Source organism: Geotrypetes seraphini, chromosome 4, assembly GCF_902459505.1.
Source record: "Geotrypetes seraphini chromosome 4, aGeoSer1.1, whole genome shotgun sequence".
Taxonomy (NCBI): domain Eukaryota; kingdom Metazoa; phylum Chordata; class Amphibia; order Gymnophiona; family Dermophiidae; genus Geotrypetes; species Geotrypetes seraphini.
In genome coordinates, this window is record NC_047087.1 from 142,172,185 (window position 1) to 142,189,305 (window position 17,121).

General features: G+C 41.0%; 1 protein-coding gene across 3 annotated transcripts in view; it reads right to left on the minus strand.

Moving 5' to 3' along the window:
* The window catches only part of ELMO3 (engulfment and cell motility 3), a 298,038-nt gene that overhangs the window by 51,953 nt on the left and 228,964 nt on the right, over positions 1-17,121 (minus strand). For all 3 annotated transcript variants that reach the window (XM_033940764.1, XM_033940765.1, XM_033940766.1), the window contains 2 exons: positions 9,636-9,718; positions 8,356-8,436 (listed from right to left, as the gene is read on the minus strand). In XM_033940764.1, the coding sequence (XP_033796655.1) occupies positions 8,356-8,436; positions 9,636-9,718 (164 nt within the window). The remainder of the gene's footprint in view (positions 1-8,355; positions 8,437-9,635; positions 9,719-17,121) is intronic.

The following is a 17,121-nucleotide window of genomic DNA, read 5'->3' on the forward strand; positions in this document are numbered from 1 at the left end:
AGCCTGGGAGCTGATCTCCCCACACCACACTATCCCATCCCCACTCACTGGTCATTACATAGGAAACCCAAATCGCATAAGGTTATCCAATCATCCTCCCATTTGTCGACTGACTACTTGTGTCACCTACCTTATCAAATAACTACCATGTGTGGCAACCACCCTGCCAACAGAAGGAAGCACAAATGTACAAACCTTACCAAACACACTAACATTCTGCAAATTATCATTTACCTCTACACCCATGAAAGATCATCCACTCCATTTCCATGCATATATATCAATTCCAGATCTGTATCAAACAAACTCTTGCTACTAAATGAACTAATATACTCTAAAGATATAGGCTTTGCCTTTTTCACTACAACATGGCTCAAAAATGCAAACAGCCCAGAACTGGCCCAGCCCTGCACCCTAGACTACAGTGTCCTACACACTCCAAGACCTGGCAAAAGAGGAGGCAGTATTGCTCTCATCTGCAAGAGGTTTTTTTCATGTATCCATAACAGTATCATGTATCCATAACAGCTACCCTACCAGGCTTGGAATACCTGTATATGATATGCTCTCTACAAGATGAAACAGAAAACATCCCCAGCACTGTTGGCATCTTGCTAATATATCACCCACCCGGGTTGCAGTCTCAAATATACTACAAGCTATAGGAAATCATCTCAAGCATCGCATGTCAATTCACTAGAACAGTGTTTCTCAACTCAGTCCTGGAGTACCCCCCGTTGCCAGTCAGGTTTTCAGGATATCCATATTGAATTTGCATAAACTTTATTTGCATACACTGCCTCCATTATATGCAAATGTATTTCATGCATATTCATTGTGGATATCTTGAAAACCTGACCGGCAAGGCGGTACTCCAGGACCGAGTTGAGAAACACTGCACTAGAACACTCATTGGAGACATCAACATACCCTTAGAATCCCAAGATAACTCTGCAGTCCAGGACTTCAAAGCCTTCCTCGTGAACATTCACCTAAAACTGGTTCCCTCTTGGCTCTAAGTATGACAAAGGTTATACCACTGACTTCATAGCAACTAGCTCCATGCTCCCAGTCACCGACCCTATCTAGTTTGCAGTCTCCTGATCTGATCACTTACTGCTATCCTTTACGCCACTGGTCTCAAACTCAAACCCTTTGCGAGGCCAGATTTTGGATTTGTAGGTATTTGGAGGGCCGCAGAAAAAATAGTTAATGTCTTATTAAAAGGAAAGATATATAAACTATAAAGAGTTTTACCTCATGCAAAATTGTCATTTCTTTAATAAGACATTAACTATTTTTTCTGCGGCCCTCCAAGTACTCTATTTTTTCTGCAGCCCTCACATTTAAAGTTTAATATCTATTCTTTCTCAAAACTAGCACATTCCAATCACTATATTGAAAATAAAATCATTTTCCCTACCTTTGTTGTCTAGTGACTTTATTTTTCTGTGCTTTCAACTATGTTTCCAGGGCCTTTTGTCCTTTGACTGTTTTTCTCTCCGTCTTCACTTTCTGCCTTGCATCCATCTTTGTTGAAGAGATTACAGGGACTAATGTATCAATACTAGTCAGAAAAATAGCTACGACAATAATAGGAGACTGACTAATGATGATAAATACCAGTGAGGAGAAAGTGGCTGACACTCCAAAAAATGCTCAGAAAAGTGAAACTCTGAAGGGGGGGTGGAAACCTCCTCTTGAGGGAAGAGTTTACCGTCCAATCATCGCATTGATATGTGAAAATGCACTTTCTGACCACTGGTAAAAATGTTGAATTGTTTTTGCAAGCTCAACACAAGTTGTTCAAAAGTCTCTAATGCAGAAATATCTCTCAATGGAAAAATAATGCACACTTATCTCAAAAATCTTAAAACTCTCAGGGGTCCCAACGCAGCCCCGTTTCGAGATCTGCTTCAGGAGACCCAAACTTTCATTTTAAGCCCTCTGTGCAGTCATGATGCTTTTCCAAGAGAAAATCTGAAAAATAATAAATTAATATATAAAACCACACACCGTGGCAAGCTGCTCTAACATGCCCCGATGAGGGAAATTATACCATCTTATAGGCAAGGATAAGAGGGAAGGAAGCACTGAATATTCACATACCAAACACTGAATTCGAACATTCTAAGCCACGGGGACCGTTACCCTCCTCACCCGATTTATACTGAAGGAGGGGGGAGGGAAGAAAGGGTGACCTCCGTCAAAACGTCATGACGTCAGAAACGTCAGGTTACTGTAACAGCTGTCACTGTGAATAAAGCCGATTGAAAAGTGAAAAAATAAAGATTACAGGAAAGCAACCCATTCTATCTCATTATTTAACCCATGAGGGTGCAGCGTATTTAATTCAAAAATCCACTGCTGTTCTTTGCGCCAGAGTAATTTAGATATGTCTCCACCCCTAGTAAGAACTGATGAATCCAGTATAGAAAATTTCAAATCAGCTACATTGTGGTGATGTAGAAGCCAGTGCTGAACGAGGGGAGCTTCTTGTATACCAGATCTAATTCTACTAATGTGTTCTCCTATCTGGGTTTTGACGCTCCGGATGGTGCAACCCACATATTTTAAACCACACGGGCACTGTATGATGTACACCACTTGCTTCGTATTACAGTCTGAAGCCCTACAATTGGTTTTCTTTATTGTGATAAGATTCATCTCTTGCAATGGAATACTGTGCGGGCATACTTTACAATGGCCACACGGTCTGTGCCCTCCCACGCTGCTGGAAGCTTCTTCAGATAAGTATGTAAATTGTGAATGGACTAGTCTCTGTTTGAGATTTTGATTTTTAGAGAAAGCAAAACGGGGAAGTTCTTGAAACTCAGGGTGATATTGCATTATATGCCAATGTTGCTTAATAGTACGTTTGATGTGGAAAGCTAAGTGCGAGTATGGTAAAACGCACACCAAAGGTTGTTCTTCAACTTTAGAACAAGGCTCTAGCAGTAATGAACGGTTGACATACAAACCCCTCTTATAGGCTTTGCGTATGACTCTAGCTGGATAACCTTTTTCTTTAAACCTTGCCATCATAGCATCTGATTTTGAAATATAATCTTGAACTGAGGTACAAAGTCTGCGGAGCCTTAAAAATTGCCCCGCAGGGATATTATCTCTCAAATGCTTTGGATGGAAGCTATCATATTGTAGGAGATTATTCCGATCAGTGGGTTTGCGATATATAGTTGTTTGAAAACTCCCATTGACCAACATAATGTTGATATCCAAAAACGGTACTTGAAAGCAGTCTTTAGTCATAGTGAATTGTAAATTGTCATCACAGCTGTTAAGCCATACTAAGAACTGATCCAATTCTCTAACAGTGCCAGTCCATACTCCTAGGATGTCATCGATGTATCGCTTCCAAAATAACAAATGTTGCCAGTGTACTGAAGGGTATAAAAAAGAATCTTCAAACTCGGACACGTAAAGACAGGCTATAGACGGAGCCATTTTAGCTCCCATAGCTGTCCCCTTGATCTGCTTGTAAAAAACATCTCCAAACTGGAAATAATTCATGCCCAATGCAATAGATGCCAAGGTGGTCAGAAAATCAATCCTAATCTCAGAAATGGCCAAGGATTGTAACTCAGCTCTGATGATATCTATGGCTTCACGCTGGGGTATGTTAGTGTATAAGGCAGTAATATCCAAGGTGAAAAGTATAGCACCATCCGGAATGTTGTCAAACGTGGCCAAAAACTTTATTATACTGGCCGAGTCTAGAACATATGAGGGTGCTAAGGGAACCCGGTCTTTGAGGTAGGAATCCAACATAGATGACAGGGGTTCTAGAACTGACCCTATCCCTGAAACTATCGGTCTGCCTGGGGGGTTGGTTAAAGATTTATGGATCTTTGGGACGAAGTAGATAACTGGAGTTTTGGGATATTTACAGAATAAAAACCTATATTCCCTCTCAGTAATAACTCCCTTTTCAAGTCCCTGAACCAGGCAATGTGAAATAACATCTTGGATATCCTCTACAGGATCCTGTTGCAAAACCTCATAATATGTAATATCTGCCATTTGACGATGTGCTTCTGCCACATACTGGGCAGAGTCTAAAATGACTACTCCTCCCCCCTTATCAGCTGGACGGATAATGATGCTGTTATCTGCAGCTAAAGACTTTAAAGCCGTCTGCTGTGATCGGGAGAGGTTAAACCGAAATAGGGATTTCTGATGTTCTAAAATACCTACTTCTTTTAATATAAGATTCTCAAAGGCCTGTATGTGGGGGTCCACGGTGCCTGGAGGGCACCATGTGGATTTAACCTGCAATGTGACTTGTACAGAAGATTCTGAATTTGTCAAAGTAGTGTCTTGAACGCCAGCTTCATCTTTATGAAAAAAATTCCTGAGTTTACATTTTCTGATGAATTTGAATAGGGCGATACGGGTGTCAAAAGGTTGGTAAATACTTGAAGGTACAAATGACAGACCCTTGTCTAATAGTGATGTTTCAACAGGAGTGAGATTTCTATGAGAAAGATTAAAAATGTTGGATGTTAGGGTTGGTTTCTTGTTTGTTTTGATCTGATTGGTCTTTTTGTATTGGGTTTTGGACCCCTTGAAAATGGACATTGGGGCCTGCACCTGGTGGTCTTCTGCTGTCTTTTGTCATCTTCAGATGAATCAGATGAAGTGTGTGTATAAGTACGACGATTACCACGCTTGGCAGAACGGGATTTATCCATCCAAGCGTATACAAATCCTTTGGTGTAATCTAATTCGTCACGCCTCAATTTCCTGCCTGCCAACCAGTATTTGATCCATCGGTAGATATCCCCTTGCACCTCGTGGTTCCATAGCTTCTTAAGCAGCCGTTTGTGAGGTACCTTGTCGAAGACTTTTTGGAAGTCAAGGTAAATGATGTCTATGGATTCCCCTTTATCCATCTGGCTGTTTATTCCCTCAAAGAAGTACAGTAAGTTTGTGAGGCACGACCTTCCCTTGCAGAAGCCGTGCTGGCTCACCTTCAGTTGTCCATTGTTTTCTATGTGTTCGTAGATTGTGTCCTTGACCAGTGCTTCCATCATCTTTCCCGGAACCGAGGTCAAGCTCACCGGCCTGTAGTTTCCCGGGTCACCCCTTGATCCCTTCTTAAAAATGGGCGTGACATTGGCTATTTTCCAGTCCTCTGGGATCTTCCCAGGATAGGTTACAAATTTGGCGTAGTGTTTCCGCTATTTCGTTTCTTAGTTCCTTTAATACCCTTGGGTGGATGCCGTCCGGACCTGGTGATTTGTCGCTCTTCAGTCTGTCTATCTGTCTGAGAACATCCTCTTTGCTTACTTCTAGTTGGACCAGCTTTTCATCATGGTCTCCGTTTATGTTCTCCTCAGGTTCTGGGATATTGGATGTGTCCTCTCTCGTGAAGACTGACGAGAAGAACTTGTTTAACCTGTCAGTTATCTCTTTTTCCTCCTTAACCACTCCCTTCCTGTCTCCATCGTCCAAAGGTCCCATTTCCTCCCTGGCTGGTTGTTTCCCCTTCACATACCTGTTAGTTACCTTCAAGTCGGAAATTGAAAACAACTTATTCTTAAGTTGTATTTCGCGAATAAACAAGCTTTGTTTTGTGGACAACAATTAATGATTTTCTCTGATGTGTCCAGACAGACACAACATAGGAGGAAACAGTTCCTACTGCTTAAACCTAAGGTGCTTGCAGTGGGAGCTAGTTTCTTCCTTAAATTCCCATGTAACTTATAAAGCTGATAAATTTGTTTTTGCGGATCCATCACAATTGGAGAATTTTTTGAATGATAAATTTAGTTGTTGAAGAAAATTAGTGACTTATTGGAATTGGCCTTTACCTGTAATTGATGACTATAAATTTTTACCTATACAAATTTGTAATATTTTCAGCATTAAGCGGCTCTATTGATGTGGACTTGAAGAAAGTTTTATTTTGAATAGTTGTTTTCTTGTTTGAATTTCTTTGTCTTTTTCCAGATTTTTTGTTATTCATGTAACAAATATCAATAAAAATATTAATGAGAAAAAACAAAACAAAAAGGCATAAGGTCTTTATTGCTAAACCTCAAGAAGGTATGTCCTTAGTGGCAATCTTATTTCCTCAGATTTTTCTGTAAATATGTTAAATTTAAAGACAAAAATTTTGCCTTTATGACCAAATGAAGCTACATTTTATTTATTTATTTATTTTATTTATTTATATACTGTCTTTATCCTAAGTGGTTTATACTGAATAGTAATCAGGTACTCTATGTAAGATTAGGTTCTTACCTTTACTAATCTTTCTTGTAAATCCACACTCTATTCCTGGACAAATGGATGGTCAATCCCATCTCACGAGATCTCTTGTAGGAAGCTTCTTGAATCTACCACCCCTCAACCTCAAATTATGCCCTCTGGTTTTACCATTTTCCTTTCTCTGGAATCCTTGCCCTGCAGATCTGGCAATTGTGTGGCTTTAATATGATCTTTAACATATAACGCTACTCTCCCTCCTTTTCTCCTTACCCCGTCTTTTCTGAATAGATTATAGCCCAGTAGAACTACATCCCAGTCATGGGTCTCTATGAACCATGTCTCCTGATCGCCATTATATCCAACTCCTCTTCTTCCATCACAGCTTCTAGATCCAGAATCTTGTTTCCCATACTTTGAGCATTAGTATATACTGCTTTCCAAATAATGCCTCCTTTTCCCAACCGTTTGGTATTCAATGATTTACTTACCTGAGGGCTTATACTTACCTGGGGGCTTTGATCACCCTGCCCTTCTCATTTAAAGCCCTCTTCAGCAGATTAGCCAGCCTGCTGCCGAAGACACTTCTTCCCTTCTTTGATAGATGCATACCATCCCTGCTCAGCAGCCTTTGGAAAATCATCCAATAACGTGTGGGTGTAGGGCCTCAGTGCAGTTGGCTTACTCTTGCAGAGACACTGTTATCTATCTTATATTCTTGTGTGACTGATATTTTTCTTTTCTGTTGTTATGCTGGTGTTCCTTTCCTTTTCTGATTTTAGACTGTAAACTGCTTAGGTCTGTCCTGTACAGTTATAGCAGTATAGTAAATGTGAAATAAATAAATAAATAAATGAACAGATTAGAGACAAAGATAGTGATGAGAGAGGGAAAAAATGGCAATGAAGAGAATGGACATGCAAATCAAATACAGGTAGATGTCAAAGTCAGGTGAAAGGATTAATGAAAAGAGATTTTGGAAAAAAGTTAGACAAAGAACAGAGAAAATAAATGATAGGAAAAATATTTCTGGACAACAAAAGCAGGATTAAAGAAAACATTTTATATTTGACCTTACTTATTGTAATATGATCAATATTCAGCCAGCTAGGAATGGCTCTTGTAGCACATAGCTAGCAATCCAGTGATATTCAGTGGAAGATAGCTGCTGAATATCTGGCTTGTCCCCATAGGAACTCAAGTTCCCCGTCCCATCAAGTTTTGTCATTGTTCCTGTCCCTATCCCATTCCTGTAAGTTCTGCTTTAACTGCACAAACCTTGAACACTTATGATTTTAAAGTGTTTGAAGCTTGTGCAGATGAGGACAGAGCTTGCAGGAATGGGGCAGGGACAAGAAAAGAACTCGCTGGGATGAGAAAATGAGCTTCCGCAGAGATAGGGAAAAATTTGGCCTCATGTCATTCTCTTTATCTGGCATGTCAGATTGGCTGGTGACCGGCTATGTCACTGTCAATATTCAATGGCTCGCTGGGTGGGCTAGATAGAGTCACCTAAAAGGGTAGTCTATCTTCGACCATTAAGATTTAGTTAGCTAACTGTTGAATACTGGCCTAGCTGGCTCTCTCAGTCTGCCAAAAGTAGACCAGAAATTTAATGTCAGTTACCACCAATGATTTTCCAGTATCATTGCAGATAATGGGAGATCACCAGTGATCTCCCACAGTCTGAATATCAAGGTGAATGTTTAAAAAAATCTTTAGAAATTAACCAGTCGAACTGTTATACTCCTGTTGCTATCATCACCTCTTACACTTAGGGCTCCTTTTACAAAGCCGCGCTAGGGCCTTAACACGTGGAATAACGCGCGCTAAATTGCCCCGTGCGCTAGCCGCTACCGCCTCCTTTTGAGCAAGTGGTAGATTTTCGGCTCGCGGGCGCTAATCCAGTGCATGCGCTAAAACGCTTAGCACACCTTCTTAAAAGGAGCCCTTAATATTTTCAATTGCAATATACTAAATGCTAATTTTGGAAACTTTTTGGCAGTAGATTGGGGAACTGAAGGAGAGCCAGCTATGGTAAAACCACTACCACTAGATTTTCCCTGAAGTCAGCACTGCAGAATTAGACTGTCTGGTAGACTGAGTCCTTGACAATTCACCTACCTCATATCTAGTAGGAGCTATGAAGTTCAAGCAGTATTCTTCTAGGTCATAGGTGATCGTAAATGCCAGTTCTAAGACATCCTGCATGAAAAAGTATAAAGAAATTCCAGACTTAATAAAGGCAGTTTTATAACCGGTCACTTTGATTTGGACGTGAAGCCCATTTTATAGATAAATATAGGCCCCCATGTATCTTTATAATTGACTAGCAAAAATCCTGCAGATAGTGTGCCTACACTGAAGTTGATGGTATACTTTGTTATAAGAAAATATTAGATGTTATATATTTTAACTTGTAAATCGCTTGGAACTTTGTGTTTAAGTGGGAGTGTGTGGTGCAGTGGTTAAAGCCACAGCCTCAGCACCCTGAGATTGTGGGTTCAAACCCATGCTGCTCCTTGTGACCCTGAGCAAGTCACTTAATCCCTCCATTACCCCAGGTAAATTAGATAGATTTTGAGCCCTTCGGGATAGGCAGGGAAAAACGCTTGAGTACCTGAATAAATTCATATAAACCGTTCTGTGCTCCCTGGGGAGAATGGTACAGAAAATTGAACAAATAAATAAATATAATTAAATTAAAGCCAATATTTATACCTGCTCAGGAATAGGTATAAATGTTTGTGTGTAAATCACCACCCTACCCATGTTCCACCAAAACTCCCCCCCCTGAACAAACCTAATGTCGTATACAAGTATGTGCCTAATAATTGCACCATATGTACTTTAGATGTAAGGTAATTATATAAGAAGCTTTTATGTGCATATATTGACATGTACACTTGAAAAAAGTCTTTATAAAATAACCTTCAATATTTAAAATCAGAGAAAGTGGTAGGCAGTGTTACTAGCTCACAGGAAGTGAGAATCAGCCCTTTCCATTTGCCTTTGATAAAAAGAAGAGCTGGCAGACCAGCAAAAGTTAATGTCAATCTTCTTCCTAGTTCTAAATAAAGAGGAAAGTAGGGGAAGGCTAATAGCAGTATAAGCCTAGAATAATGGATTTTACCCAGGATTTCTCTTGCATTTTTAATCCCTTTTAGTCTCGGTTTGTTTTTTTGTTTTTTTTTTACAACCTGCTACATATCATCTCCTTACACTCAATGCATAGAAAATTGCTTGAATGATTCCACAATCATGCTGCTGCTAATATGGGTACTTCAATCCCTTCTAGAAAACTATAGCCATTCTTAAAGACCATGCTCTTCATGCTTCCCCTATCGTATCCATACATTCCTGCTCTTCAGTAAACCTCTAGGACTGAAGCCTTAGGAACTCACCTTATTTTGTTTGCCAGCACCTTTCTCTCGCATATGGGGACAGTCCTTTCCAATCAGCAGGGCTTTGATATCAGCCACTGGAACTAAGAATGGAGAAAAAGAGAGACAAAACCCTCAGGCAAGAGAATATTATTCAAGACTGGAATCTAGCTAAACAGCACCTCTGCTGGTTATTGTTTCAGGGGGAGGGGGAATCTAATAACAGAACTGTGCAGGAGCTTACTTCGGCCACTGTAATGATCAGAGCTGCTTTAACCACCACCTGTGGGGCTCAGTGCCAGTCAAGCTGCTTTCCGCTGAAACAAATGTGGCATAAAGGCACAGAGTCACTGTTTAGGTCACACTTCTGATGACTCTGCTGATTATAAAATCTTAATATCAAGAAATTCATGTCAGAAGAGGCAGAACTGGCTGAGCCATTAGCTGTGCAGCCTAGACAGCAATTCTACTCCAATACTGCTTATTTATTCATTTTCTGGAAGCAGTGGAGCTGACAGGGATAATGCTGGAAAAGGGAGAACAAGGAAACACAGAGGCAAAGCTGGAAACGGGGAGATGGGGAAGGATGCTGATGGAGAAAGGAGAGGAGGAAAGATACTGGGCCATTGTGCAGAGATGCCAAGGGTGACCTATCTTAAGGAGTGAGATTGAAGGCCAACGAGTGAGATTTCTCTGCTGGTGCATTTAGGATATAAGGAAGGGCTGCCGGTTACTTATATTGACAACTAATGCCTTCATGTGAACCTAAAAATGGATTTCTGTATTATAGCATGTTACATATTTTAAACTCTATTTCAAGCATTGACCAACAACTCAACTACATTTAAAGACATAATTTAAACCTGATCAGACAACATTCTATTATAAAACAACCACCCGAACACATATCAGATCCTGCAACATGTTCTTAAACTCTGATATTCGTATAACAAACTACAATGATATTAATGCTTTAATGTAATCTCAGTAAGACCAACATAAAATCCCTCTTCCACAAAATATTAAGCACAAATTTGTGCAGAAATATACTGTTTCCAATAACAGCACTAGCTCCCAAGACTTATAAAGGAACAAACTTAACAATGAATAAACACTGTAAATATTACATCAGGTCCTAGAACTAAAATAGAACACTGAGAGAAAAAAAACCAGGACTGCTACAAATCTCTACATAAAAAAATACATGCTAACATGTACAGTACTCTGTACAGCACTGCATATGTCTGGTAGCGCTATAGAAATAATTAATAGTAATAGTAGTAAAAGCAAAATACTGCACCTTGATCACAAGCACAAAATATAGATTGACCCTCAACAAATATGAAACAAGGGACTACACATCAGTTAAAAAGGTACTTCTGGTGGAATTCTGTACAAAAAAATTCAAAATTTTGTGCTAAAATTAGCAAATTCTGCAAGTTTATTTGTTAAAATTTAAACAATATTTTTGCTAATTATAATGAATGTTCCATAGTAAAACATTTAAAATAAAATGTGTTACTTCTACCTTTGTTGTCTGGATGTTTATTTTTCCATCAAGTTGGTTCCAGTTTCTCTTTTCTGCATTCCTATAATCTTCTAATTCTCCTTCAAGTGGCTGTTTTCCATTTATTTATTTCTCCTCTCTCCTGTATATTCTCTTACTACACCTGTCTCTGACATATTGATCATTCCCTTCTCCTCTTTTTCACTTTTTAGCTACCTATCAAATTTCACTTCTTCTCTCCCATTCCTCGTCTTATTCCTTCCTCAGCCCTTCATTCCTTTTCATCTTCAATGTACCCCCCATTACCATATTTCTACCCTCTATAATATCTATCCACTCATCCATTTCCCTCTCCTCACCCTCAAGGTTCTACCATTCTCAGTGTCTTCCTTCTTCCACCCTTATAGTCCAGCATCTGCTCTCTCTTCCTTCCATCCCTACCTGACATTTCCCTCTTCCCTCCTGCACTCTCCCCCATGGTCCAGTATTTCTCCCACTCTTTCCCTTACTCCACTGGCAGGTATCTTGACATCTCTCCATTCTGCTCCTGGATCCAACATCTCTCTCCTCTTCTTCTTGTGTATCTCTCCCTCCCTCTCATTCACTTCCATATCCAACACCTCTCTCTCTCCCTCCCTTGTATGCCTCCCCCTATGCAGCTTTCTCTCTCTTCCTCTGCCATATCCAACATTTCTCTTTCTTTTATACTGTCCAAAAGAGAAAAAGAGTGGGGAAGGGACAGTCAACCAACTTCAAGGACAATCAATTTATTGAAAATATATAAAGAGCTAAAACATATATAAGAAATGATGCAAGCCTAATAGAGAGTCTTTCAATCTTTTTGTACTGGACCCCAACATGGTCTGTGTTTTGGCTTACAAAGCCTTCCTCAGGGGTGTATAAATGAAGTGCAGTAGATGGCGCCAAAATACTTGTTAAAAAATCAAAAAGGAATGCTCTTAATACATAGTCAAAAGCCTACAACTTGATGTGATTCCAGTCTGAAAAGCTATGCTTGGGTTCCAACTACTCTCCGTTAAAGCTCACTCCAGCCCATCTACACCCTTCCAGCCACTGAAGCCCTCCCCAGTCCATCCTCATCCAAAAGGCCATATACAGACACAGGCCATGCAAGTCTGCCCAGTACTGGCCTTAGTTCTTCAATATTTACTATCCTTTCTGATTCTAGATCTTCTGTGTTCATCCCACGCTTTTTTGAACTCTGTCACCGTTCTCCTCTCCACCACCTCTGACGGGAGCACATTCCACACATCAACCACCCTCTCTGTAAAGTAGAATTTCCTTACATTGCTCTTGAGTCTACCACCCCTCAACCTCAAATTATATCCTTTGGTTTTACCATTTTCCTTTCTCTGGAAAAGATTTTGTTCTATGTTAATATCTTTCAAGTATTTGAATGTCTGAATCATATCTCTCCTGTCCCTCCTTTCCTCTAGGTATACATATTCAGGGTTTCCAGTCTCTCCTCATACGTCTTTTGGCGCAAACCTCCTTTCATTTTTGTTGCCCTCACCTGGACTGCTTCAAGCCTTTTTGTGTCCTTCGACAGATACGGTCTCCAAAACTGAACACAATACTCCAAGTGGAGTCTCACCAATAACCTGCACAGGAGCATCAACACCTTCGTTCTTCTACTGGTTATGCCTCTCTTTATACAGCAGCCACCGCCTTGTTGCACTGTTTTTTCACCTTTAGATCTTCGGACACTATCACCCCAAGGTCCCTCTCCCCATCCATGCATATCAGCCTCTCACCTTCCAGCATATACGGCTCCTTCCGATTATTAATCCCCAAATGCATTACTCTGCATTGAATTTTAGTTGCCAGATATTAGACCATTCCTCTAACTTTTGTAGATCCTTTTTCATGTTTTCCACTCCCTCGGTGTCTACTCTGTTACAAATCTTGGTATCATCAGAAAAAAAGGCAAACCTTTCCTTCTAACCCTTCAGCAATGTCACTCACAAAGATATTGAACAGGATCAGCCCAGCACCGAACCCTGAGGGATTCCACTATTCACCTTTCCTTCCTCTGAGTGATTTCTATTAACCACCACCCTCTGGCGTCTGTCTGATAGCCAGTTTCTAATCAAGTTCACCACTTTGGATCCTAACTTCAGCCCTTCAAGTTTGTTCAAGAGCCTCCTATGAGGAACTGTATCAAAGGCTTTGCTGAAATCTAAGTAAATTACATCTAGCATATATCCTCGATCCAGTTCTCTGGTCACCCAATCAAAAATTCAATTAGGTTCATTTGACAAGATTTACCTTTTGTAAAGCCATATTGCCTCGGATCCTGTAACCCATTTGATTCTAGGAAGTTCTAGGAAGTTCACTATCTTTTCTTTCAGCAATACTGCCATTATTTTTTCAACAACCGAAGTTTCCCACTTCATCTCTGTGACCACTTTTGTGAATAGGGACCACATCCGCTCTCCTCCAATCCCCAGGAACCACTCCCGTCTCCAGAGATTTGTTGAACAAGTCTTCAATAGGACCTGCCAGAACCTCTCTGAGCTCCCTCAGTATCCTGTCCGGTCCCATCGTTGTCCACCTTCAGTTTTTGAAGTTCTTCATAAACACTTTCTCTGTGAACGGCATTATTTTGCCAGACAATCTTAACTGAAAAAAAATGAGCCTGGCAGAAAAAAAGGGCCCAAGGGCAGAGTTGGCATTCAAGTATTAAATGGATTTTTCAGGACTGCTTGTCCAAACTGGTTATCCCATATGGAATTTTGCTCCAAACAGTAGTTAGCGGGGAAGATGTGTACAGAAGACCATGTTGCAGCTTTGCAAATTTCCTCAATAAAGGCAAAGATGAAATAGGCTATTGATGCAGCCTATGGGCGGTGACACACCCATGGGCGGTGACACACATTATGGGCGGTGACACACCCATGAAGGGTCAGCCCAACCTGAGCATATATGAATAAGATACAGCCAGGCAGCCAAGTAGAGAAGGTATGTTTGGTGATGCGAGGACTTTCTGTGAGGTTTAGTATGGTCCAGAAAAATATAAACAATATATTTCTAGGCTTTTCAACTAGGAGATGGGGGTGCTAATCAGAAGCAGATGAACTCCAGAAGTCACCCCCACCAAAACCAACAGCAAGAGAATGATTGCAGTGGAGAAAGAATTAAAACAAACCATCCTAGCTAGTTGATCAGAGAAGGTCGGAAAGGTGGTAGTGGTGGTGGGGGGAGGGTAGCTTTATATGTGAAAAAAAATATTAAAGTGGCTGAGATGCAGAAGTCCTGGTGAGAGGAAGAAACGATATGGATTATATAAAAAAGAGAAGATGGAGCATCCATCCACATGGGTGTTGTTTACATACCTCCAATACACACAGAGAAGTTGGACAAAGATTTGGTCACAGATATACACAAGTTGGGAATAAATGGGAAGGTGCTGTTGCTGGGGGATTTCAACCTACTGTTAACCGGTTGCAGATTGGAAGGTCCCCATCTACGGAATCAGATAGAAGTCAAAAGATTGTAGATGCTTTTCAAAGTGCACTGCTGAAACAAATGGTGATGGAACCCACTAGGGGAGGAGTGATGCTAGATCTCGTGCTCAAAAATGGAGACAGTCCCCATTCAGTGGGACTTAGCTGGCCGGGAATGGCTCCTGTCTGTCTAAGTCCTGTTTGGCTAGCTATCCGCCGATATTTAAAAGGTTGGTCTATCTTTGGCTGCTAGTGTTAGCCGGCCAGCCTATGAAAATCAGCTTGGCTGGCTATGCGCAAGCTGCCCTGGATATTCTTTGATGGTCACCCCAGCACTGAACACTGCTTGCCTCTTAGTAAGACAGCTGGTACTGGTCCTTTGTTATTTGTTTTTGACAACTCCTAGGTCAAAAAGGTCAAGATAGCAGATACTTGTCACTGTCCCTTTGATGCTGTTTGGGCAACTCCTAGGTCAAAAAGGTCAAGATAGCAGATACTTGTCACTGCCCCTTTCTTTTTGATGTAGTTTCCCATCTGTCTTTACTGATGATCATCTGGTTTTACTGTCCTTTGAAGATCAATGAGGTCAGGATGTCAGATAAGCAAGCAGGTGTTGCAATTTGCTGTCTCTTTGATGCTATCCAGGCGACACGTTGGCAAAGGAAGCCAGGAGGTGTCCTTTTGGTGTTGTCAAGGTAACCCTCAGGACACGGAGGTCAGATAAGCAGACTTGAGGAGACATGTCACGTATTATGCTGATTACCCCCTGGGTATAACATTCCCATTGCTTTGTTTACCTTGAGTTTTGACAACTCACAGTAGACACTGCTTGTTGTGAACTTGAAGGTACTAAACGGGTCTACTGAGCCATCCTTTTTTTGTAGTTGAGGGCCAGAACCAGGCGCCTCGCGGGTGAAGACCGAACAGAAGTATTCGTTTAACAGTTCAGCTTTTTCCGAGTCTGCTTCTACATAGGTCCCGTCTGGTTTCTTAAGGTGTACTATCCCGCTTGTGCTGCGGTTTCTGTCGCTAATGTACCTGAAGAAGGATTTATTACCCTTCTTGATGTTCTTTGCTAAAGTTTCCTCCATTCGGATTTTGGCCTCTCTAACTGCTGTTTTGACGGCTCTTGCCCTAGTCAAATAGACTTCTCTAGAGTCCTGAGATCCTGTATGTTTGTAGGAGATGAACGCTTTTTTCTTCTCTTTTATGAGGTCCGAGATCTCCACAGAGAACCATTGTGGCTTATTGTTCCTGCGCCGTTTACTCACTGATTTTATATAGCGATTGGTCGCCTCCTGAATGGTAGCTTTCAGAGTCGACCACAGTTCCTCTACGTTATCTGTTCCTGCTCAGTTTTGTAGTGCTTGATGGATGAAATCCCCCATACCCTCAAAGTTGGCGTTCTTGAAGCTAAGGACTCTGGTCAATGTGTTAGTTTTGGCGAAACCCTTCCTGAGCTTGAACCATATCATATTGTGGTCACTGGAGGCCAACTTGTCGCCCACTGAGACCTCAGTGACACTTTCACCATTGGTAAGCAATAGGTCCAGTATTGCCTGTTCCCTCGTTGGCTCCAATACCAGTTGCCTCAGTTTAGCTCCCTTCATAGAATTCAATAGTCTCCTGCTGCTGCTGGATGCAGAGGAAAGTGTGTTCCAATCCACATCAGGCATGTTGAAGTCTCCTTCAGGCATGTTGAAGTCTGTCCAGAAGAAGGCTACTAAAATGGCATGTGGTCTTCATCATAAGGCGTATGGGGACAGACTTAAAGATCTCAATCTGTATACTTTGGAAGAAAGGTGGGAGAGAGGAGATATGATAGAGACGTTTAAATATCTATGTAATGTAAATGCGCATGAGTCGAGTCTCTTTCATGCAATGAGAGGGCATAGGATGAAGTTAAGAGATGATAGGCTCCGGAGTAATCTAAGGAAATACTTTTTTACAGAAAGGGTAGTAGTTGCGTGGAACAGATATCCAGAAGAGATGGTGGGGACAGAGACTGTGTCTGAATTCAAAAGGGCCTGGAATAGGCACGTGGGATCTCTCGGAGAGAGAAAGAGATAATGGTTATTGTGGATGGGCAGACTAAATGGGCCATCTGAAGCACCTTAAACATCACACAAAGAACTTTAAATTCGACCCGCATACCAACAGGCAGTCAATGAAGCTCTCAAAGTATTGAAGTAATGTGATCGAATTTTGAGACATGAGTAATAAGGCATGCGGCATTGTTTTGTGCCAACTGCAAAGCACGCCAAACACATTTGGGCAGACCCAAATAAATGGAATTACAATAATCGAGCAAAGGTGTTATCATCAATGTGATAACTGTTTGAAAATTATCATCAGAAAGATAATCATGCAACCTCCACAGAGTAAACGCAATTTAAAAAACATGCCGGATATCACTGCCTTAATTTGGGCCTTGCAAGACAAAGTGGAATCAAACACAACTCCCAAATACCTACACTACCGTCACACTGGAATAACCTCACCTGCAAGAAAAATTTCATATGGACTACATACC